Here is a 23,730-nt window from a genome sequence, read left to right as displayed (position 1 = left end):
TATCTGAATTTTACGAACCAGGTGTAATCTTAAATTCCTGTATCTTTCTGTACCAAGAATAGCATTTTCCCTAAGTGCTCAATTTTTGCATTCATTATATATCTATTTGCCAATTATTCAATTGGAATTATTTTCTTCAATTTTTTTCAATTGGTTCTGTGAGAATGACTTCAGAAATTCCAATTAGGAAATAACATCCACTCTCAATGAATTAAGTTAATTCTGTGTCAGCAATATTGATAAGCAAAATCCAGACTATGGTAGATTTGTCAAAGTAAATTTTCTGTCATTTCTGTCATGTAGTATGCTGTCTGTCCTGATAAGAAAAATAATTATCAGGGGCCAGAAGATAATATAGGGTTTAAGGCTCTTGCCTTGCGCATAGCAGAGCCAAGTATGATCCCAGGCACGGGATATGGCCCCCAAATTACCTCCAGGTCTGATTATTGGCTGCCTAGTCAGGAGGATTTACTGACATTTACTGACATACCCCAACATCTGCTGAGTGTGGCCCAAGGGCAAACAGAAAAGCAAATGAAACTATCAAGTACTTCATCTCAACAAAGACTTCTAGACTTCATCTCAACGAAGACTATTTTAAACAGTTTCATATCTTAGCATTGTTGGGAAGGATCTTCCAAGCAGTGCTCATGTTGCTCTGTGGTCAACCCAGGTCAGTTTTTTGCCAGTACTACTTGCACTCAACAGGGCTGGGGACCATAAGGGTTTGAGGGACTAAGCAAGAGCAGGAATCAGACCTGGATTCTGTATGACTGGCATGAACTCCAGACATTTAAGGGATGTCCCTCGGCCACCATATGTCAAGATCTCTCTTCACAGATCTGCTATTGCCATTCTTGGATAATGTTTGATTCTACGCACAAAAAAATTTCACTATTTTTATCTTGCTTTTAATAAAGAAAAGAGTCAAGTTTATTCTCAGACTATAATTTGATCAGGTTGCTACCTTTTTTTCTTTACATTCCCCCTTTCTGCTGATTTCACAATCTTTCTCAGACCTAAAATATTTAACTATACCCCATTAATTAGAGTTTTGTTTTGTTTTTTTTCACATGTCCACAAACTACACTGACTCATACCATATCTTCTTGTTATACCTTTCGAACATTTGCCAACCGGCTCATCATCAAGGACTCCTCGCGGTCATCATCATCATCCAAGTCTAGCATTGGCAAGCCAAAGGGGTCGATGATGCTGCAGCATCTTGATCCTTCATCTCTTGGATCAAAGGGGTCAACAATTATGGGCTCAGTTCCTTTTATTTCACAGCGACAGAAGGGGCAGCCCTGGCCATCTGACTCCTGAAATAAACAAACAAAGAAACAAACATGCATAATGATTAGATTTTATACAAAGAAACTGTTCTGGGATGGGCCAAGTTTGACAATAAAGAAAAATGATACCAAAAAAGTTTTACGGTGGGGGAAGATACATATTAAATCAGATCTTGGAAAGAAAAATCATTGTAATATATGGTTTATATATCAATTATTTTACATTATCATAATTTATTATTGCAAAAATGCTATTCTATATTTTAAATGTCGAATTTTCAAAAGAAACATTTCTTTAAACTATGCTATCAAAGAACACGCAAGAGAAGTCTCATATTTCACCCATTTCTGAGATAAACTGAACAATGCTAGGAGTTCAAAGCTTTTTTTTCCTTTGGCATTTTATATGTAATTTTTGAGAAAGCAATGCATCATTTAAAAAATGTAGTTTGCCACTGAAAATGAATCTAATTTTATTTTGATTGTTCAAACATTTTCAATGATATCAAAACTTTACAATTCTATAGAAAACTGATAACTGAATCACATCTCTCTATAAAAGAAACCACTAATAATTTATATGTTATGTAAAGGATATTTCAGGGCCAGAAAGATAGTAACAGAGGTAAGGTGCTTGCTTTGTATGGGAAAGAACTGGGTCAAAACCCCAGCACCACATTTGGTCCCTGAGACCTGCCGAAAGTGATATCAGAGCATTGTCAGATGTGGTCCCAAACCAAAAACCAAAATCTAAAAAGAATTCTGATTAAAAGATGAAATATAAACTAATAAACTAGTATCAACTAAAACAGTCATTTTAAAATCAGTTCTGGAAAAATTCCTTTATATACAACATTAGGAAAAATAATTTTTTGTCCTTATTTTAATGCTTCCAAAATCTTATTTTAAAGTAATTTTATTACCAGGTGGAAAACATGAACATATACATTCAGAATTCACCATCCTGAGAGCTGGTCATTCTGACTCACCTTTCATTAAAGTATAAAGCTAAATCTGAGACATTAAGTTTTATCCTTCTTCTTGCTTTCAAATGTATTGATAATGGAAAGTTTTCTCAAAATCTCTCAATTCCATTTCTTAAAATTTATTTCATTAAGAATTCAACTCTTGGGGCTGGAGTGATAACACAGCGGGTAGGGCGTTTGCCTTGCACACGGTCAACCCGGGTTCGATTCCCAGCATCCCATATGGTACCCTGAGCAAGGCCAGGGGTAATTCCTGAGTACAGAGCCAGGAGTGACCCCTGAGCATCACTGGGTGTGACCCAAAAAGCAAAAAAAAAACAAAAAACAAAAAACAAGAATTCAACTCTGATAAAAAAAAAAAACGGGGGGCACATCTCCTTCCTTGCTCTGCAGAGAATGCTGCTTCTAGTGATATACAATACTTGAAATTCACTACAGTATTTTCCTTAAAAAACAAACACAGAAAAAACAGCCAAAATACAGGACTGGAGTGATAGTACAGTGGGTAGGGCATTTGCCTTGTATGCAGCTGACCCAGGTTCAGTCCCTGGCATTCCATATGATCCCCTGAACATGGCCAGGAGTAACCCCTGAGCTTTGCCGGGTGTGACCCAAAAGCCAAAAGAAAATAAAAAGAACAAAACAACAACAACAACAACAACAACAACAAGAAACCCAAAGCAAAAATCTTTCTTAAGCAGAAATGGGATGCATCAGCACCATTTTAGAGATGAACCAAACCTTTCAAAGACATTGCATCTTTGAAGCAATACAGAGAGCCAAACTTCCTAAATAAATCCTGTGGTATTTAAGATTGTGTCATCTCTTTGGAATGGTGGGAAAGCATGGCTCCCCCTACTTGCACGGGGCAATGCAAAGAGGCCCTGGGGCTGGGCCCTAGAGTGTTCCTCCCATCAACAACAGAGCTGGTCTCCACACAGACTCTCAGACAAAAAAAGAACACATTTTGGATTGGTTAATAAAAAGGAAATGCAAGTCGGGCCCGTGCTCGGCTCCGGCCGGCCGGGTTTTCGGCCCGGGCGCCCATGCCCCTGCAGAGCCGGTGGATGTGGAACAAGCGGGAACCAGAGACAGCTTTAGGAATTGGGGTTCCAGCAAGTGCCTGCACCCATGTATGGAGACTGTGAATTAAGCCTTTGCCCCACGCCGGCTAACGGAGGAAAGAACCTTCCTTCTTGGTCTCTCTCCCCTCCGGGAGAAGGCGTGGAGTCCGACATTTTGTGGGTCCGTTGAGAAGGTACGAACTTGGTGGCGCGGAAAAAAAAAAAAAAAAATGTGTGCTTTGAACTTGAAACAGCCGCAGGATACAGAGCCAGCCCCAGTCGGGCCCGTGCTCGGCTCCGGCCGGCCGGGTTTTCGGCCCGGGCGCCCATGCCCCTGCAGAGCCGGTGGATGTGGAACAAGCGGGAACCAGAGACAGCTTTAGGAATTGGGGTTCCAGCAAGTGCCTGCACCCATGTATGGAGACTGTGAATTAAGCCTTTGCCCCACACCGGCTAACGGAGGAAATATGTAATTTCTGGCAGAATTTCCCCAGGACTTTATACAGAAATCCAAAACCGCGCGGACGCTGCCGCGTCCGCGCGACTTAACATTTATAATTGTCATCAATGTGAAAGGGTTCCATTGGAACAGGTCAGACTTGGGGGGGAAACTCCAAATAATAACAGTAAGTTTTTGTTGAAATATTGAAGGTTCTTAATGTAACAGCCACCTCTGGACTATGAGCTAAGCAAAAGCCCCACGCTGGCCAACGTGGCGTGGAGTACACCATACTATGAGGCGCAGGAAGGGGGATGAGGGGGAAAAATTAAAAAAAAAAAAATGGAAAATGAAAAAGAGAAAAAAAAGAGAGAGAGAGAGTTATGTCAACTATAGTGAGTTTTGTGTTGAATTATGGAATGTAATCAAGGTAAAGAAAAAATGAAGTGAAATTCATTAGTTATACAGTAGGGGGTAGGGCGTGGGGGCGGGGGGTAAACTGGGGTTCCTGGTGGTGGAATTTGGGCACTGGTGATGGGATGGGTGTTTGAATATTGTATAACTGACATATAAACCTGAGAACTTTGTAACTTTCCACATGGTGATTTAATAAAAATTTAAAAAAAAAAAAAAAAAAAAAAAAGGAAATGCAGTATTCCCTTATTCATCTACTGTTGCACAATTTGGGAAAGAAACTTGGAATGGTAAAACAGGCAAGTTAATATAATGTGAAGAAATACTGGCGTGTTATACAAAACCTTTTTTTTTGTGGTCTACTGTTCAATATGCTAACATCTGGTGAGCTTCAAGACAACTTAGTTAAACTGCATAACATTTTACATATCATATAACTGAGATCTATTTTTTTTTTTTTTTTTTGCTTTTTGGGTCTCACCCGGCGATGCACAGGGGTTACTCCTGGCTTTGCACTCAGGAGTTACTCCTGGCGGTGCTCAGGGGACCATATGGGATGCTGGGGATCGAACCCGGGTCGGCCGCGTGCAAGGCAAGCGCCCTACCCGCTGTGCTATCACTCCAGCACCTGAGATCTATTTTTTTTTATCATCTCTTCACATAACCTCTTCACATAGATATTTTTTAACGCGGAGTAAATAACAAAGGAAAGGTCATCATTTCTCCTATTTTTTTCAATAGAAAGAAAATCGAACCTAAGTGAATATTCAATATGTTGTCATCAAGGTAAAAGCTCCTATGCATTAGTCGGAGTATGTGCCTGGAGTGGAATCTCTTACAAGTCTGCATAAGGTCTTTTCAAATGCAGAGTTCTAATATTTAAGAACAAGACTAGGGAGTTATTGTTTGCTGTATTATTAGTCTGTGCAGGAAAGAAAGCAGTGCTCTGGGTCCTAAACAAATACCTCACTCATACACTTAAAAATTATTACAAGGGGCTGGAGAAATACTAGAGGGGTTAAGGCATTTTCCTTGCATGTGCCTGATCCTGGTTTGATCCCCAGAATGACATATGGTCCCCTGAACGCTGCCAAGAATGACACCTGAGCACAGAGACAGAACCAAGTCCTGAGCATTGCTGGGTACAGCCACAAACAAAGAAAAGTAAATGGTTACAGAAAATTTCAAAAGCAGGGTGCAAAGTAAAATAAATCTGGATGCACCATTCACTCAAATTCATTAATTTTCAATTCACATACAATTAAATTTCATCCAAAGATGTTTCACTTGCTTCATTTTCCTTTAAATATTTTTAATCACAATTTATACATCCTATAAATTCATCTATAAAATTTTTAGCACATGTATCTAAAAACAGAAACAACACAATCCTTAAGATAATTAATCCACTCAATCTACAACATTAGTTACTATTTTTAGCATGGTGTCTGGAAGGAAAGCCAAACTATTCAGTTATAAGGGCTTTGCTGAGAGTCTGCAAGATCAATATGCATGTTATTTTGATTTAGGATGCCATCTTATTTTTTGGTGCAGTTCTTGAAAAAATTGAAAGACTGAGTTTGCAAAGGGGTGAAGATGAGTGGAAACGATAGCACCTTGTTGCTGAAAGACAGAATGGTTCATTTAAACAAAACTTAAGTTTTCCATCTATTCTACCTGAAAGTTTAATGTTATAAACTTATATGAGCTGCTTTATGAGCTTATGCCATAAAATATATCTTTGTGGAGCTTTGTCTTTGCTGAAACTTGAAATTACACAGTAGATCAAAAAACACAAGCTTCATTGTACATCCATTTGAATTTTGACTCATTACACCAAATGTGTCTTCAAAATGGTGTTTAGTCTAAGGTGATTTAACTTTTCAGTATTCTCTCTTTCTCTGTAAAATGACAACTGTCATTTGTAAATTAAGTTTAATTCTTAAATGCTTAAATGCTACTTTGGTATTCTGCTCTAGAATCATGTCAATAGCTAGTGAGATGATTGAATATGCATTAAGAATGTCTTTAGTAAACATATAACTCATCAGAATTGTGCCTCAAGTATTAAAAAAAAATGTTTGCCAATATAGATCTAATTGCAAGAACAAGGATCATATGTTAAAAAAGAAAACCAATAAAAAAGTCATTCCCTAATGTCCAAGATATTCACATTCTAAGATCACTAGGTAGATGCATATGAGATTCTATAGTAATCAACTTAGTAGATTTCACCTCCTCAAATTAGAAATTCTTCCAAAGCATACAAAAATTATCAGTGAATACTATACTCATCTGAAACTCATCTGCAATACAATCATGATAAACAAATTCATTTACATGACAATTAGTGTTTCCAGTTCATGATAGTAAATGAAATCATGGTTCATCATTACTATTAGGGAAGTGAACATTGACAGAAAAAAAAAGAAAAATAATTTTTAATTTTCTCATTCCTCAATAGAACCCTATGTAAAAACCCAAAGAAATAAAAACTATCTTCTCCATATCATCACTTTCATCTATAATTCATCTTTTCCAATCTGTACACGGAAATAGTATCTCAACTATGATCTTTAAAATTTTGTAAATGCAAACATTACATACACTTTAACTAATTTTGCTCTCAAGATGACTATATGAGGGCATTCTTTTAGGTTTATGATTTCATGCCTTCCCACTCATCCAGTTTCTTAAACCTTTTTTTCCAGACCATTGCCCACTGCTTACTTTGCATCTTCTCTAATGCCCTCACTATTCTAGTGGCTGGTCATGGGTCATGGCTTTCTATTTACACGAATTTCACCTCTGGCCTACTTGGAATGCCCTGGGATTCCTTTGGAGGATCATATGGCTTCCAGCTGAATAAAAGTTGTCTTAGGAATACATGCTTCAATATGTCTCATTTGAATATACTGTATATTATGCATAGAACTGTATCAGTAACTTTTGATTTAAATACACTTGGCAGACTTTATAGATCTGAACATCACTGTCACTGTCACTGTCATTCTGTTGCTCATCAATTTGTTTGAGCAGGCACCAGTAATGTCTCTCATTGTGAGACTTATTGTTACTGTTTTTGGCATATCGAGTAAGCCACGGGTAGCTTGCCAGGCTCTGCCATGAGGGCGAGATACTCTCGGTAGCTTGCCGGGCTCTCCGAGAGGGGCGAAGAAATTGAACACTGGTCGGCCTTGTGAAAGGCGAATGCCCTACCGCTGTGCTATCATTTCAGCCCAGATCTGAACATGGGGAATTAAAATCAACAACAACAAAAAGAACTAAAGATATATTTTAGACTGAGAATAGACTGGGTACAGATATGTATTTTAGAGATAAAATATTTTCAGAAATTCAGTAACTTCTTATTAGCAAAATAAATAAGACAATGGATAAAGGGGCCAGAAGTGGCAGAGCACTAGCATGTTCAAAGTCCTGAATCCTATTTTCTGGTACCATATAGTTTTTCAGCACTGTTGGGTATAGTCCTGGTGGGCTATGAGCTACAGAGGAAGCACTGAGCATCTCTAGAGGTAATCTATTATAAAAAAGGATATAACTTAAATATTGCATAATTATCAGAATCCAAAGAATATGGGACAAATAGCATTGTGGCTCTCTCAATCACTATAGGAGGAACAATAAAAATGAATTTCAAGACACTATTGAAAACATAAGCTACACATTAACTCAGTGTGATATGGTAGATAAAATTATCCACATTTAACTAATAGAAAAGTTGGGAAAATATACACATTCATGTATATACAAATAAACTGGACTTGATGAAAATTAGATAAGCAGTACGAAGTAGGAAATTATATCCAGAAAGTGTATTTCAGAAATGCAATATTTTTATCACTGTGTATCAGTACAAGATGCCGAAGAATTATGATACTGTAATTCTTCTATCTCAGATTCATAGCCTAGGTTAAAATTAAGTGGAAACTCCAGTGCAGGTAAGTGGATACTGGTGGTGGGATGGGAAAACTCAACTATGGGCAACATTGTAAATAACTGTATCTTAGTTTAAAACAATTAAGAATTCATAAAAATATAAAGTTCGAAAATAGCTTCTTGCTATGGATCCCTGAAAAATGGAAAAATGGTTAAAATTGCATGTTTAAAAACTATAATGATGAATGTTCTGATCACAGTAATTGAAAACTTTGAAATTTTAATAGGAAAACATAAAACTTATCCTTGAATTAAAGTATTTCTTGGGGTAAGTTTTTTCAGAATAAGAGCTTTCTTTTAAAATATTTATTGCTAGAACTCAACTTAAAATTTTAACACAAAAAGAGCCTGTGAATTTGCATTCGGAAAACATCTGATTTGATGGAGGCAAAATTTAGAACCGCTATTAAAGTGCTGTGAGAGCCAAAAATGTTTGCAACATGCCAATATCTGCTATCATTCTGCACAGAGTGACAGTGAGCTGACACTCATTGCCATCACTGGATGCAAAGGCAAGCATTTGCCCTACCAGATGTTATTTTCTCATTTATATCTCTCCCTTGTCATTCCTCCTGTCATCGCTATAGTTCATGACATCCTTGTAACAATTTTGGACAAGCCCACTAAACCCCCCAATTGCTCCCAAAGAGAAAAAGAAAATTCAACTCTACTATGTTTCTAAAAGATACACCATGGTCAAAGCAAGGAAGCTTAATTTCTAATAACCTAGAAGCTAAATATAATTTTTCTACTTGTAGTACTTAGCTTACAAAATTTAACGGATGTCAGAGACTCGAAAGTTAGTTGCTTTTAAAAGAAGATCTTAATAAAGATTATTTCTTGGTACCTTAAATGTGATCATTTGGAACTGTATGTCATCTATCTTAGACATTGACAAGGCTTATCCCCAATATGCTCTCTAAACACTGGGCATCAATAATCTCTCTAATCCATGTCATTTGGATATCAGAGCTTATTGGTTATCATCTCTTGACATTTTTGTGAGTTACCCCTGTGAATGTTTACAATGTATCTCCTCTAATTTTCTAAATATGCAAGAGAAAATAATAATTTTGCTTTTAATTGAAGTTTAATTTTAACGTTCTTGCAGTACCTCAAAGCAAGGTAGGGTATCTGACATATGCATATCTAATTTTGCTTTGAAGAACAATTCTATGCCATTTTTTTAATGTAAAACTTAAAAAAAATCTAGTAAAAATGAAATGAAACAAATCTTTATATATGAAAGCTAAGTGTTAACTCCACAGCATCTCCACTACAAAACAGGCTAGAGCAAAAAAGAAAGACATGGAGGAGTTGAGAGAGGGTGGGGGAGGAGGAAAGAAGGGGAAGTTTTTTTAGTATTTGTGCAATAGCAGGAAGTGAAAGAAAAACTCTGCATTTGATTTGATGGGCAGAATGGTAATGCTGCGCCCAGAGTGATATTGCTTCCAAGGATGCCTCTAGAGAGGTGATTACTCACCTATTTAGTATTCTCAATTGCCTATTCCATTTATTAAATAACACAGATGTTTCTGAAGCAAAAAAAAAAAAATAAGCGACACCTCTAGGAGGCATGACTAATGGGCCATTATGATAGCAATTAAGAAATAACCATTCTCAGTCTGTAACAACTAACTGACATTGTTACCAAGCTGAAAACTTAGGGTTTCTGCTAATTACATAAAATTTACATCTCCAGTGAATTTCAATTAAAACAAAGTAGGGAATCAAAAGGAAGGAAAAGTCAGTGAAGAAAACTTGCTAAAATCGCACACTGCCTGAACGCATGATGTTTTATGGTCAGGATATAATATTCCTATAGACCTGACAGATTTATTAGTGTGCATCCTGGCAGATGTGAAGCCTCTAAAATTCTTTCATGTCAGCATGCTAACTTTTAGTTAGCAGCAAGTAACAAGATGTTTGCATCCATAATTGGGGATGAAGGACAACTATATTCATTTCAAAAAACTGTGAATGCCATGCCCTTCTATAAAAGTTTCAGATATCTATGCTTTTTCACTTTATGGGATTAATAGGAACTGTGTACGGCAGGTTTTAAAAATTTGTTTTGCTCAAAAAATTGTATAGTTCCTGGTATTAGAAGTTGACCAACAAAAAATTGCATAAATAAATGGGCTTACTTTGTTGGAGAATGAAGAACACAAACTGTCAATGTCTGCTTCTATCAGAGAAGTTAGGGGAAATAAGGTCACAAATTATTGCAAAAATATTGCATTAGCATTAGAATGATCTTGCCTGAGCACTGGTAGAACTGGAGGGAGTGACTAACTGAAAGTGAAAGTAACTTTTTTTTAATAAATTACTTTGGACACCCAAAATTTAGTAAGTTTGTTGGACACCCAACAAATACAGGAGACAAAGACAGTAGGTAAAGACTGTGTATGTCATAAGATCAAGCCTTCAATCCCATACAGTAACAGGTAACTTTGACAATACACCTCTGAAGTGTTAAAAACAGATAAGCTTAATTCTGTCCATCTGAGATTTATCAGGCTCAATGCCATGAGGACTCTATAGCCACCTCTAGTTCCCAGTAGCTGCTCTGTAGATTTTTTTCCGGACTGTAGGTCCATAGAAATGTTCTGGATTCCATCATAGCTTTACACAATGGCCTCCCAACCCTTTCCTGACTGGATCATAACCCACCACCATCTCTTTTACTGCCAACTGAACTCTATGCTTTATTCTTGCAACGCAGACTTTCTCCAATAAATCTGAATTTTATTATACGTGATTGGCTTGAGTCAAGTGAAAAGTTTCTAAGCAACTGGAATTTAGCATGTTGGGATCTGAAAGACACATTACAAAAAATATATTTTTAAAAACTAACATCTTTTAATTTAAAAAAAGCATATAAAAGAAAAGCACTGGTGTTCAACTAAAAAAAAAGTACTCTAAAGCTGTACTGTTCTGAATAAGGAAACTTTGAGAGAGATGTGTAGAACCATGCGGACTCGTATTTGTGGACTTACTGCCATATATTTCACCTTAGAGGCTGAGATAACAATGTTTGAACAATGTATAAGTGTTCCTTATTTTCATTATAACGAGCAGATCACTCAAGCTATAATGAAGTTTTTAGCTTATTTAAAGTTTGTCAACTAAGTTTTAACTATTTTCCCCCATTTTTCTTCTTTCTATTGTAGTTGAGATAACATGGATTCAAGAATGTTAAGGTTGAAGTTACTGCATCTTCCTCACCATCAAAGTGAAAAGACCAAAATTCACACACTGATCTTGGGGTCACTTCTCGTCTTTTTCTTCCTTCTCTCCATCGCTCCCTCCACAACTTGGTAATCTCAGTGTTGTGATTCAAGACCAAGGGTTTTTCGTCTTTCCATACCTTCTATTCCCTTGTTTTGTTTCACTATATAACACAGAGAGTTAGCTCATCTGGGATTTGTTCTTCTGATTTATTTCACTTAACAAGATGCTTCCCATTTCCATTCAAGTTGCAGTACAATACATTATTTCATCAACTGTACTGTCTATACCACAAGTTCTTTATTCATCTGTGTTTGGATACTGGGTTGTTTCTGAACACTTGGGTTGTTCCCTATTCTGGTTACCATACCTAGTGCTGCTGTGAATGAAGGTTGCATATATATTTTTTCAAATTAATTACTGTATTATGGGATAGTTTCCAAGATGTAGAATCACTGAGTCATACCTATGCAAGTCCTATTTTTTAAGTTCTTAAAAAAAAAGTCGCTGTTTTATTATTTTTTTTATTTTTTATTGTTTTGCTTTTTGGGTCACACCCAGTGATGCTCAGGGGTTACTCCTGGCTTTGCACTCAGGAATTACTTCTGGCAGTGCTTGGGGGACCATATGGGATGCCAGGGATCAAATCCGGGTGGGCCGCGTGCAAGGCAAACGCCCTACCCGCTGTGCTATTGCTCCGGCCCCAAAAGTCGCTGTTTTAAAATGAAGTTCTCTATACCATTTTCCAACAGAGGCTGAACCAGATGACATTCCTACTAACAGTAAATAAAGGTTTGTTTATTTACTGTTTTAGTAAATTTATTTACTGTTTCATTATTTAATTTATTTAGAGTACTCAGGAGGCCTGGAGGTTTCTCCTGATAATTCTTGGTGCTTCAATGCAATGGTCTAAAAATGCTACAGTGCGCAGGCCCTCTGGTGCTGGGCCACCCTGGAGGTCTAGGCAGTCAACAGAGATACTCTAGGTGGTGCTCTGAGGCCTCCATCGAACAGGTAATGCTAGGGATCTAGCCAGGATCTAGGAATTCACCTTAATCCCTGTACTACTTCTGGCCCTGTACACTTTTTCATATGTCTAGTGACTGTCATAATTTCTTCATTGGAAAGTGAAGGGATTACTGGCTATTTTTGTCATTGAGGTTTAAGAATTATATATATCTTGGATACCAGCAATTATCTGATTAATTTTGTTCAAATATGTCTCCTGTTCAGTAGGGTATCATTGAACCTTATTGAGCATATGATTGACTGTTTTTAATACCTGTTTTTATGAAACTGTAAGGCACTGTGCAGTAAAATAAATGAATTCCTTTTTTTTTGCTTTTTGGGTCACACCCAGTGATGCTCAGGGGTCACTCCTGGCTCTGCACTCAGGAATTACCCCTGGCCATGCTCAGGGGACCATAGGGGATGCTGGGAATCGAACCGGAGTCGGCTGCGTGCAAGGCAAATGCCCTACCTGCTGTGCTATCACTCCAGCCCCCAAATTCTTAAATGATAATACCTTCACACAATATTACAGTTATCAAAACATGGCTGGAAAGACAGAACAGTAGGTGAGGTTCTTGCCTTGCAGGAGGCTCACCTGGGCTTGGTCCCTGGCCCCACATATAGTTTCTAGATAACTGCCAGGAATCCCTGAACATTAAAGATTGTGCTCAAAAAATATAAATGGCATCAAAGAGGTCTGTTGATTGACAGGAAGCTACACAGTATGAAATCAATCTGTAACGAAGAAGTCAGTTATTGAAAAGTATGAATCTTTAAAAGTTGACACTTCCTTTAACCATGAAGTGCTCATTAAAGTAAAGACTATGGGACATCAATGCTGACAGTGTTAAGTAGTAGCTAAAACATTAATTGATTAAAATGGTTCATAGATCTTCTAAGTATTTGAAGCTGGAACTCTCAAAAGATTAATTTAAAAACAGTTTTTTAGTCATATATGTAATATGTATATTTATACCTATACACACATATATGCATAAATACATGTTTTCGAGAAATTCCTTGGGAAAACCAATTATTTTCTATATCTTATTCCAAAATGTCAAATGAGCTTATATTCACTGGCAGCTGACAAAGGAGAAAGCAGTTTGTATTAGAGTTTGTGCCTATAAAATGAAAATTTTATTGGCAGTTTCTGTGGAAACTATTTGGGAAACTTTTCCTAATTCTCCTACTTCATTTTAGAGAGCCACCATAGATATATATTCAATAAAGTGAATCCTCTGCCAGAGAAAAGAGAGCTAGTTAAAATATCAATTTTATTGACTAGGATTTGCTTTGCTTCAGATTCTGATTTTCTATAAATAGAATCTTTTCTACAGATTCCATAACTATGGTTAGTTGAAAATTATTGATGAGACATTCTAAATCAATGGGGTTAGGAAAGTAGAACTACTAATTAAAATTCACATTTTCATGCAACAGAAACTCAATATACAAAGAAAAGTTATACTAAAAAAATTCAATCACATGAGATTTTTCCAACATAGCCTGGTGACTATTAATTTCCAATTTAAACAAAGATAACTGAAAAGAGAACTTTTTATAGAGCCGATTGGGAAGAGGTTCATGTTGCTGATATACCTGCCATGCTGTTAGGCAAGAGGTGCACATCAAATGTCCACAAGGCTCAATCTTGACATCTTTGTCATTCTCAGCACAAATTTTACAAAGCTGAAATGTGGAGCCCATTTCACAATATAATTCATATTGTTCCTGTAATTTTGGAGAGAAAAAGGGTGATATTAATATATATTTTGGTATCAACTCTTAACATGAACTTTTCTCAATTATAATTATTTACAGTAAGTATTTCACATATGGTCTTGTCAAGATTCTGTTACATTAAATTGGTTAACTAGAATTTGGCCTATATATAAAATCATTTTTCAAACAGACTTGAGTTTTTAATCAGCGGTTGTATAAGCCTTCATAGTGTGTTTAAGTATTTCCATGTTTTATAGTTACTTTAGGAAAACACTTATTCCAATGATCCAATGCAAATGTCAAAATTTCAGGTTTGAAAATGACAAAGCAAATTATTTATTTTTTAAATAAATGCCACCTATTCACTTAATTTTATGATCAAAATAAGAAAGAAAGTGATTCTGGATAAACGTTAAATTTTATTTGTCACATATCTTTAGAATCTCCAAAAGGGAGATAGCATTATCCCTTTCTACATGCCAGGTATCCTGGTCCATCCACATTTACAATTTTATGTAATCTCCACAGAAAAATAAGTTAGGCTGAATTCTCAAAAATAACTGATGCTCAATTAGTTTAAATTGTTTTCCTAAATATTCTAATATCAGAAAACTGCAAACTCCCAACCTAATGCTATCAAGAAAATTAGTCACTTAACGGGCAAAAATGTTTTATTAAATATTATTATCTACATTTTCTTGGTAAACTATTTTAGTATAGTAGCACTATACTTTTAAATTACTGGAAATACTATGAAGATGAAGACAATGGTAATTATAAAGCAAATACTTAATAAATTATTTAATAGTCATATAATAAAAAGAATGAGAAAAAGATTTTTTCAAATATGACAATAGTTTTGTTAAGTAAGTACAATGCACCTGGCTGCGGTAGTTGAAATAAATGATATTTACCTTACTAAAAGAGTTTACAATGTAATGTATATGTATGTGAATACATATGTGTATATATGTACATGTGAGCATATACACATTCACAAATATAAAACCATTAAATAAATGGTCCTTAACCTATTGAATGAGTTTACAACATTTTATGCACACACACATAAGAAGATACATGACCATATACACATTTGCAAATAAATTTGATTATGATATCTGAATATGAGTATATATATATAATTTTAACTAGGAGAAAAATACCTAACAAAACTAATATAATAAAAAATAAATATGAATCAGTGATGTCCCGGAAATAATAGCTAAGTATATTGGTTAAAACATAACAATGACCAAATTACAATTATGAAAATTACAGCAAGCTAGAACTGTAGATAGGGAACTCAATGAAACCAAGGTGCTGCATTAATTATTTATGAGAGACAATATTTTTTAAGATTTACTTTTAAACAACTACATTATTAAAAAGGAACTGTCCTGTCAGTACATTAGAGAATACAGAATGGTTACATAATATAAACCCAGTTAAATTGAACGACCACAAATATGTGTCAACAGCATGTGTCATTCAATGCTTAGAAAAAAATCTGGAGTCAGAGTTAGAGATAAATGAAATTTTAAAATATCCAGATTTTCCAATATCTGTAATTGTTTATCCTACATGAATAAAAGATAATCGTATTATAAAGTATTTTAAAACAAGATACTGTGTGTGAAATGTAATATTTAAGCTCCCCATTTGTACTTTTGCATTTCAGTGCTTCAACAACCTATTCCCTTTGTTAGTTAAAAACTGTTTTAAGGTATTTTTGCTTTTTTTCTTGTTTTGAGGGCCACAGCTGGTTGTACTCTGGGCTTACTCCTGACACTGTTTATTTATTTTCTCAGGGATAAATTCTCATGCAGCTAGTTAGAGCTTAAGTGATACAGGGTATATAAACTAGGGTAGTACCCACTGTGTCAGCATACAAGGCAAGTATCATACTTCCTATAATATCTATCCAATCCTGGTTTACTATGTCTTTTTTTAAAAGTACATTCAGGTCATTATATATAGAAATTTCTTATTTATAAAAGTTGAATTTAAATTACTTACATAATAAAACATCACATAATTGAGTTTTATAATGGCAATTACAGACATTCCCAAGTGAATATATGGGGCTGCTTAGATCTTGTTAATGGCTTTACAATAGGATGCAAATAAGCATTCTTTTGACATAATTGAGCATTTTTTGTCTTTTACAATTTTTTAATTTTATAACAAAAATGCTAAAAAGAATATTCTATGTACCTATCTCTCTATATGGGTTGAGGAGTCAGAGATATTTTATTTAATTTTGCTAATTACTAAGTATCATCCTCCACAAAACATTACCAGTTTTCCTATCACTCATTATCAGCAAGCTTGTAAAGCAATAGATTTTGTCAGAATATTATTTTCAGTATGTTTCAGTTACTCTTAGATTTTAAAAGCTAATTCATATAGCTAAACTTCGTTTTCTGTTCCAAGGCTCTTTTTATATAGTAAATTATTTATAACTTATCTATATCTACACATAAATGTCAATATTTTATCAGAAGCAAAAATTAATCAGAATTTTTATCCAAAAGTAAAAAGTAATGAAATTTCTTTTCAAATACTCAGAATTTTAAGAGCAATCTTAAATTAAATAGCGGTATAATTATATTTACAACTAAAGAATCTTAATTTTAAAGGACTTATAAATACATAATAATTATATTTCTAGAATGTATCCTTACCTGTGTAACTTTTATGTGATCATGGGGTGTTGGTTCACATAACCCTGTTAAATCTGGATTATAGCTTCTCCCATCAGGATAAAGATAGCTGAATTGTAAACAGAAACTTCATTTACTATAAGAATACAAGCTTTAGTTGAATTTTAATGTTATTTCATTATATTCTTTTGTACTTAAACATTTGGTGTTCCTTTTCATGGAACTTATATGGACTGGAGCAATAGCACAGTGGGTAGGGCATTTGCCTTGATGTGGCTGACCAGGATTTGATTCCTCCATCCCTCTCAGAGACTCTGGTAAGCTACCAAGAGTATTCTATCCTCAAGGAATAATTCGATATGCCAATAATAAATAATTCATGGCAAATTTGATATCGGAGAATTACTGGTGCCCAATCGAGCAAATGGATGAATAACGAGATGACAGTGCTACAGTGCTACAGTGCTTATAGAAATAATCTATTCTGCCCATGTTTATATAATAATAGTAGGTATATTGGCTATTATTAGGACAAAATATAGAAATAGTTTTCATTAATAAACAACTAATTTTATAAAATATTTCATCTTTTACTTTATCCTACATAGAAAGTAAGGAAGAGAAGAAAAGAATAAGTAAAAGGATGGGAGCAAACAAGTGAGCAAGAGAGAAAGCAAGGGTAAGACAGGGTAAGCAGGAGATAAGACTGGTGGATGTTTTAAAGGATAAAACTACTGTCTGAGGAAAAATGTTTTTCCTTAAATGGAAGCATATAAACATGTTAGAAAATGTTTTAACTCACCCAGCAAAACAAACAAACAATAATTGGAAGACAAACAGTTCCCATACGGCAAGGGGAAAGATCAGTGAAGATTTTTTTCCTCTTTTAAGATTTAAGAAAAGAAACTGACTGTGTCTGCCTATGAAATGACTTGGAGGTCATCAGAAAGTGGAATCAGTCCACAAATGAGGCCTGCTAAGCAAACGTCTGTAAGTAGCTTTGTTCCTCTACTTTAAAATGGTCACATAGAAATTATAGAGCCTTTGTTCCTCATATTTGAAAAACGTAGACATCCTAAGAATTCAGAAATCAAAGATAAGATTTAAAAATGATGCAATAGTTGGAGAAGATTCTATTTAATTAATATATGATATATATATAAAATATATATACACACATACACACAACTAAACTTAGTCTAGCACACAACCCTGAACCCTGGTTTAATTCCAGCCATGTACTGTATATGATTCTCTGACACAGCCAGGATGCTTCTGAGCCCAGAGCCAGGAGTAAGCCCTAAGCACAGTGAAGTGTGGCCCCAAATACCCTGAACACCCACCTCCTAAAGAATCATTTTCTTCAGCACACTAAAGTGCTGCTGGTAATGCACATAAGGGAAATGAGTCTAGGTAGCTATTAAAGTATTCTTTATAATCTAAGTCATTCAATACAGGTCTATTAGGTGAGAACAGTTGATCATGTGTGGATACCTAGATCATATAGTCTTATGTGTTTTAATTATAAGAGAAAACAAAAATCACTTCCATCCAATATGAAGGTTGGGACTCTCGTGTTTAAGAGACTCAAAGGCAAGGGAGGAAAAGAAAAAGCTTGATGAAGCAACATGAAAATACAGTGAAAGTTCAAAGGGACTATTATCTGACTAAAATGAGAAGTAAACAGACCTACTATGAGAGTTTAAACTATCAGATGTTTAAACTTTATGAACAGAAGGAAAGGTTACTATTAAAGTCTAAAATACAAAAGAATTTTAAATGTTTAAAATACAAAATAAATGATTTTAAGTATTTAAAAACAGAGACAGTTTAAGATAACAGAACTGAGACATTAACTGAGACATATAATTTTGAAGTTAGTGTGAAAAAAAGAGAAAAGAATACATTAAGGGAAGGGTAAGAAAAGAATGAAAGAATTAAAATATCCTTCAAAGCAAATCTGGCACCAAGTCAACAACAGGGTGTGGGAAGGGGGGCGAACAACAACAAAGAAGAGGCAATTTGAAGGCTAGAAGAAGCAAAAGAAGTCAATTACTTTAAGGATTGTTTCTTTTCTGCCTTTTTGAAATACACCTGGCTGTGTTCAGAACTTATTCCTGACTCTGAACTCCAGAATCACTCCTGGCGGGACTTGGAGGAACATAAGTTATGTGGAACATTGAACCTTGGGCCAGCCATGCCTTACCCCTGCATTATCTCTTCAGCCCCAAAGAATAATTTTTTAAATATAACATAACTCTTCCACTTGTATTTTAAAACAACCTTTAAGTTCATGCTTTCCCTGGAAAACAACGAAGTACTGTAATTTAATTTTGGATATTATTTGCTATGATATATCACTAAATTCAAATAATTAGGTTACATAATCACTTATCCCATTATTTATCGATTTGCTCGAGCGGGAGCCAGTAATGTCTCCATTCATCCCTGTCACGTGCTAGTGTAGCCCAATGACGTCTGCTCGCTCCTGTTACTTAAAATTGCTATTTTATAAAGTGTACACCAAAACCAAATGAAAACAATCTAAAGGGTTTCCCTTAGTTCCATTTTTAGTTCTGTAATTTATAAAAATACACAAACATATACCTATGCATACTTTTTTCAGATCAGTCAAGACCCATATTCTTCATTTCAAAACATTCTCACTTTTAATTTGTGAATAATAGGAATCCTGATTTCCACATTTCTTATACTCACAATCCTTCTCTGCTGCCATCAATCAGGGCTTGAAATAAGGGCTTATTATGTGGTATGGTCTGCAAGATATTGCCATCCCCTGTCACATAGCCAATGGCCCACTGTCCCAATCTAGTGCAGCTTAACCGGAAAATGTAGCTGTAAAACAGAAGAATGTTATGTTTAATTACATTCAAACTGTAAGCTAACTATTAAACCACTATAATGTTCACTGTGTGTGTGTGTGCACGCGCATGCTTCAGTGTCCAAAGCCCATGTTTATTCACGATGAAAGGAACATTTATAATTTTACTCAACAATTTTCTTGAGTTATATGAGAAAATACCTGAAATTTAAAACTATCAAGTGACTGACTTACTGCCATCATCAGGAGAATGCTGTGTAAGAAAGTGGTATCAAATGGTTAGGACACAAATCACTATTGAAAGGAAACAAGTAAATGTAAAATTAATTTTCTTACCCCAGAAAGAAATTGACATTTCATGACATCAACTGTGCAATTCAATATATTATTTTGTAAATCCTTGTGTTTTTATGGAGGGTGGGGCAGGGTTTGGGATATCAGGGATTGAATCTAGGTCCTCATATATGGCAAGGTTCCTGCTCTACTGTTGAGCTATATCCCTGTCCTACTTTGTAAGTTTTTAATTATAAGGTCTTACTCTTTTAATAGTTAATAACTTGCTTAAAAATACTTTTTCAATGACTCAAGCCATTCATCTTTTATAAAAGATAAAAAGAACTGAATAAGGAGCAAACAAATTTGGAAGTTCATATCTGCCATCTAAACCTGTCAAGTTCAATGTTTTATAGAGTCAAAACAGTTTTAAAACTGTGAATCAAATAAACGCAAAATATCTTAAAATCCATGCCAAAAGAGTAGCAACTTGACTTTATAGTTATGTTTTATTTGTTAATCTCATAATCCATATATTTAATCATTTTTCTCTAAGTATATTACTCTAAATGTCTCTATGATAACAGTCAAAGTCTTTTATAATCCTTTTAGAACTTCAAATATCATTTAAGGTCAACTTATTCTACTATGTAAATACCCTAGCAGAGTTCTATGTGTGTGTCAGAATATATACCTCTTAATATTTATTAGTTATTCATGAACAAAGTATAATACAAGTATGAGATGATTTACACATATACTGGCTAAATAGACATTGAATTTAATTAATGAAATTTTAATACAGCAATTTGATTGTCTTCAAAGAAAATTGTGTATTTAAATATTCAGAACTTCCTATTGGTTATATAACCTTTAGAAAGGATCTTTAACAAATTTTAAAACATGTTCTTTTAGAGGACCTTAAAATAGAATTTCAGCCTGTCAACTGTAGGCATTTGTAATCAGAAACAGACAAAATAATTCCAAACAGAATTATGACTGTATATTGGACCCCCAACTAAAAGCACAAACTGAGGAAACCAAATGTCCTTGGAATTGGCCCAAATATTTTCTTTACACTGTAGCACTGTAGCACTGTCATTCCATTGTTCATCGATTTGCTCGAATATATGAAGTACTTTCCAAGATAAATGACTAAATACTGATATTATGCAAAGCACTTATTTCTCAAATTTATTTATTTATTCACTGTGTCTTCTTAAACACATTTTAAATATCCCATCACACTTGATATATTTACTACAGATTATCTGTTTAGTCTTAAGCTAAAATGGAATAAAGTGTATCAGGGCCAGTTTAGAAGGGAAAAAATTCCCTTTAGGGGGCACTAATTTTATTTAGACAACTGTTCCAACAGTGATGAGATCTGGTTTTAGTTCCCAAAATTGCAGTAATTTTGACAATTTTCAGTAAGTGAACATAAAAAGTTTTCTTATTATAGTCACAGAACTAGAGAAGATTATTTCCCAAATAACTTCTTTGTGTTGTTGTTTTGTTTGGGAGTTACAATTTGAGGGTGCTCAGGGCTAACTCCTGGCTCTATACTATTGCTCTGGTCCAATTTCCTAAATAATTTCTGTGATAAATTTGTATCCTTTCCCCTATCAAAAATTTTGGGAAAAAGTGGAACAAGATATGCTTTTTAAGATACATATAACAACCAACAAACACATGAATAAAAAAAAGGTCATTATCACTTTAAAGAAGATATAAATCATGACAAAAATGAGGCAGCACCTCACACAAATGAGAATGGCCCATCCAAAAGATCAGGGAAAAACTTAGTTGTGGTTATACAGAGGAAAAGGTATTCACTGTTGGTGGGATATATAAAATAGCTGAATCCTACAGAAAGCTGCCTGGATTTATTTTTAAAATTAGAAATAGAACTACAATATAATCTAGCAACTTCTCTTTTGGTATCTGTTCCAACACAAAAACACCCATTCAAATATATAAATGTCCACCTATATCCACTTTCGAGATATGAAAACATCCTATGTTCCCAACAACAAATGAGTGGATACAGAAATCTTTATATCTATACCATTAAACCATTAAATAGTACTAGTGGTAAGAAAATATTAAACTTTCAGTTACAACATAGAATGAGATGGTATCACAGTAAGAAAAATAAGTCAGAAGGAGAAAGACATTTGCTAGTTGACATCACTTATACATGGTAAACAGGAACAAAGCAAGGTAATAAATAATGTCTAATGAAAACTAACCCTGAGACTCTTAACAACAGAATCGTGTTCCTAATGGGGCTGGCAGGGACAGGAAGATCCTAGGAACATTAGTGAAGGGATACAGGCATTTTGGTTGTGTGTAGTTTGGTGATATTGGACATCTAAAACTTAGGAACACTTACACAGTGCAAACCACTTTTACCTAAATAAAAATAATCACAATTGCATGAGTGAGGGGCTGGAGTGACAGCACAGTGGGTAGGGCATTTGCCTTGCACGCGGTCGACCTGGTTTCAATCCCCAGCATCCCATATGGTCCCCCGAGCACCGCCAGGAGTAATTCCTGTGTGCAAAGTCAGGAATAACACCTGTGCATCACTAGGTGTGACCCCCCCCCAAAAAAAACAAACTGCTTGAGTGAATGATTCTAAGCATATCATATCCTTCAAATCATACTACAGGCACATGAAAACATTTTTTATAATGCTAATCTACAGAGAAAAAATATGAAAAACTCTGGGCTTGAAGAGATCTCTAAATGAAGCAAAAATGACTTGTCTAATCACTAGTCATTTGAAAACTACCCGGCCAGGTCTCATGGTCAAAATAAGAACCAATTACTCTTAACGTGAAGACTCAAACAGAAGCAAAAATGTCTTCTGTATTAGTGTCCCCCTTTTTATATAATTTATCCATTCTTAAAAATGAAAATATTAATCATGGCAGAAAAGGAAGAAATTGACTCGTACTTGAAAAAAGATAATGTTGCAAGAGGCCAGAAAAGAGCACAGTAAGGAAACAACAAGGAAAAACACTTGTTGTGCAAGTGGCCAACTGAGTTCAGTCTCCAGCACTGAAGACTGTTCCCTGGGCATGGCCAGGATACTATGCAGCAGCAGGAACAAGACTTGAGTAGAGATGGGTATGTTACCCTACAAAAACAAGGGGGGGGGGGGAAGAGAGACAGAGACAGAGACAGAGACAGAGACAGAAGAGAGAGATACCATCTTATTTGCAAATTAAATTAAATAATACTATTAGATGGAAATTGGTAAGACATTTCTGGGGGTCACACACTGAAATGCCTCCTACATCACATCAATGAGACCTTGGCTGTGATAAAGGTGAGTTTCTGCATGTACTGTATTTACTCTTCCTGTGCTGTTCTTTAAGTTTACAATTTCCCTTCCCCCCAAAAATTCATTCATACTTCCTAAAACAAAAGTCACCGAATTTCTTTGCAAAACAGAACTGTCCCAGTATAGGAAGCAGTGCACTAAGGCACACAGGAGTGTCAAGTCCTTCTGAAATGGCTCTCTACTGAGAGCAGATCTTCATGCCCGTATGTGCATACCCAGCACACCATCAGTGCACAAATGGGGATCTAACTGAACAAAAATGTATTTTCTTTCCTTAATGAGTTTTTTTTTTTTTTTACTGTCACCAGAAAGTAACAGAGAGAGTCCATCCCAGTGAATCTCATTGTCATCACTTGGGGAATACAAATTCTGAAGCCATAAAGAAGGAGATATTGTAGACGAGTTTCTCAAGGACTTGACATTGGCTTGGATAATAACAGTGAATTTATACACGGCTATATATTCATATGGA

General features: G+C 35.2%; 1 protein-coding gene across 1 annotated transcript in view; it reads right to left on the bottom strand.

Annotated features, from left to right (window-relative positions):
• Window positions 1–23,730, bottom strand: part of CBLB (Cbl proto-oncogene B) — a 214,526-nt gene that overhangs the window by 62,960 nt on the left and 127,836 nt on the right. Inside the window, exons 7-10 of the mRNA XM_004606734.2 lie at window positions 19,510–19,647; window positions 16,813–16,900; window positions 14,003–14,134; window positions 1,119–1,322 (exon numbers count right to left, since the gene is read on the bottom strand). Of these exons, the coding sequence (XP_004606791.1) occupies window positions 1,119–1,322; window positions 14,003–14,134; window positions 16,813–16,900; window positions 19,510–19,647 (562 nt within the window). The remainder of the gene's footprint in view (window positions 1–1,118; window positions 1,323–14,002; window positions 14,135–16,812; window positions 16,901–19,509; window positions 19,648–23,730) is intronic.

Source organism: Sorex araneus, chromosome 2, assembly GCF_027595985.1.
Source record: "Sorex araneus isolate mSorAra2 chromosome 2, mSorAra2.pri, whole genome shotgun sequence".
NCBI lineage: Eukaryota > Metazoa > Chordata > Mammalia > Eulipotyphla > Soricidae > Sorex > Sorex araneus.
This window is presented reverse-complemented; position numbering and strand designations above follow the sequence as displayed.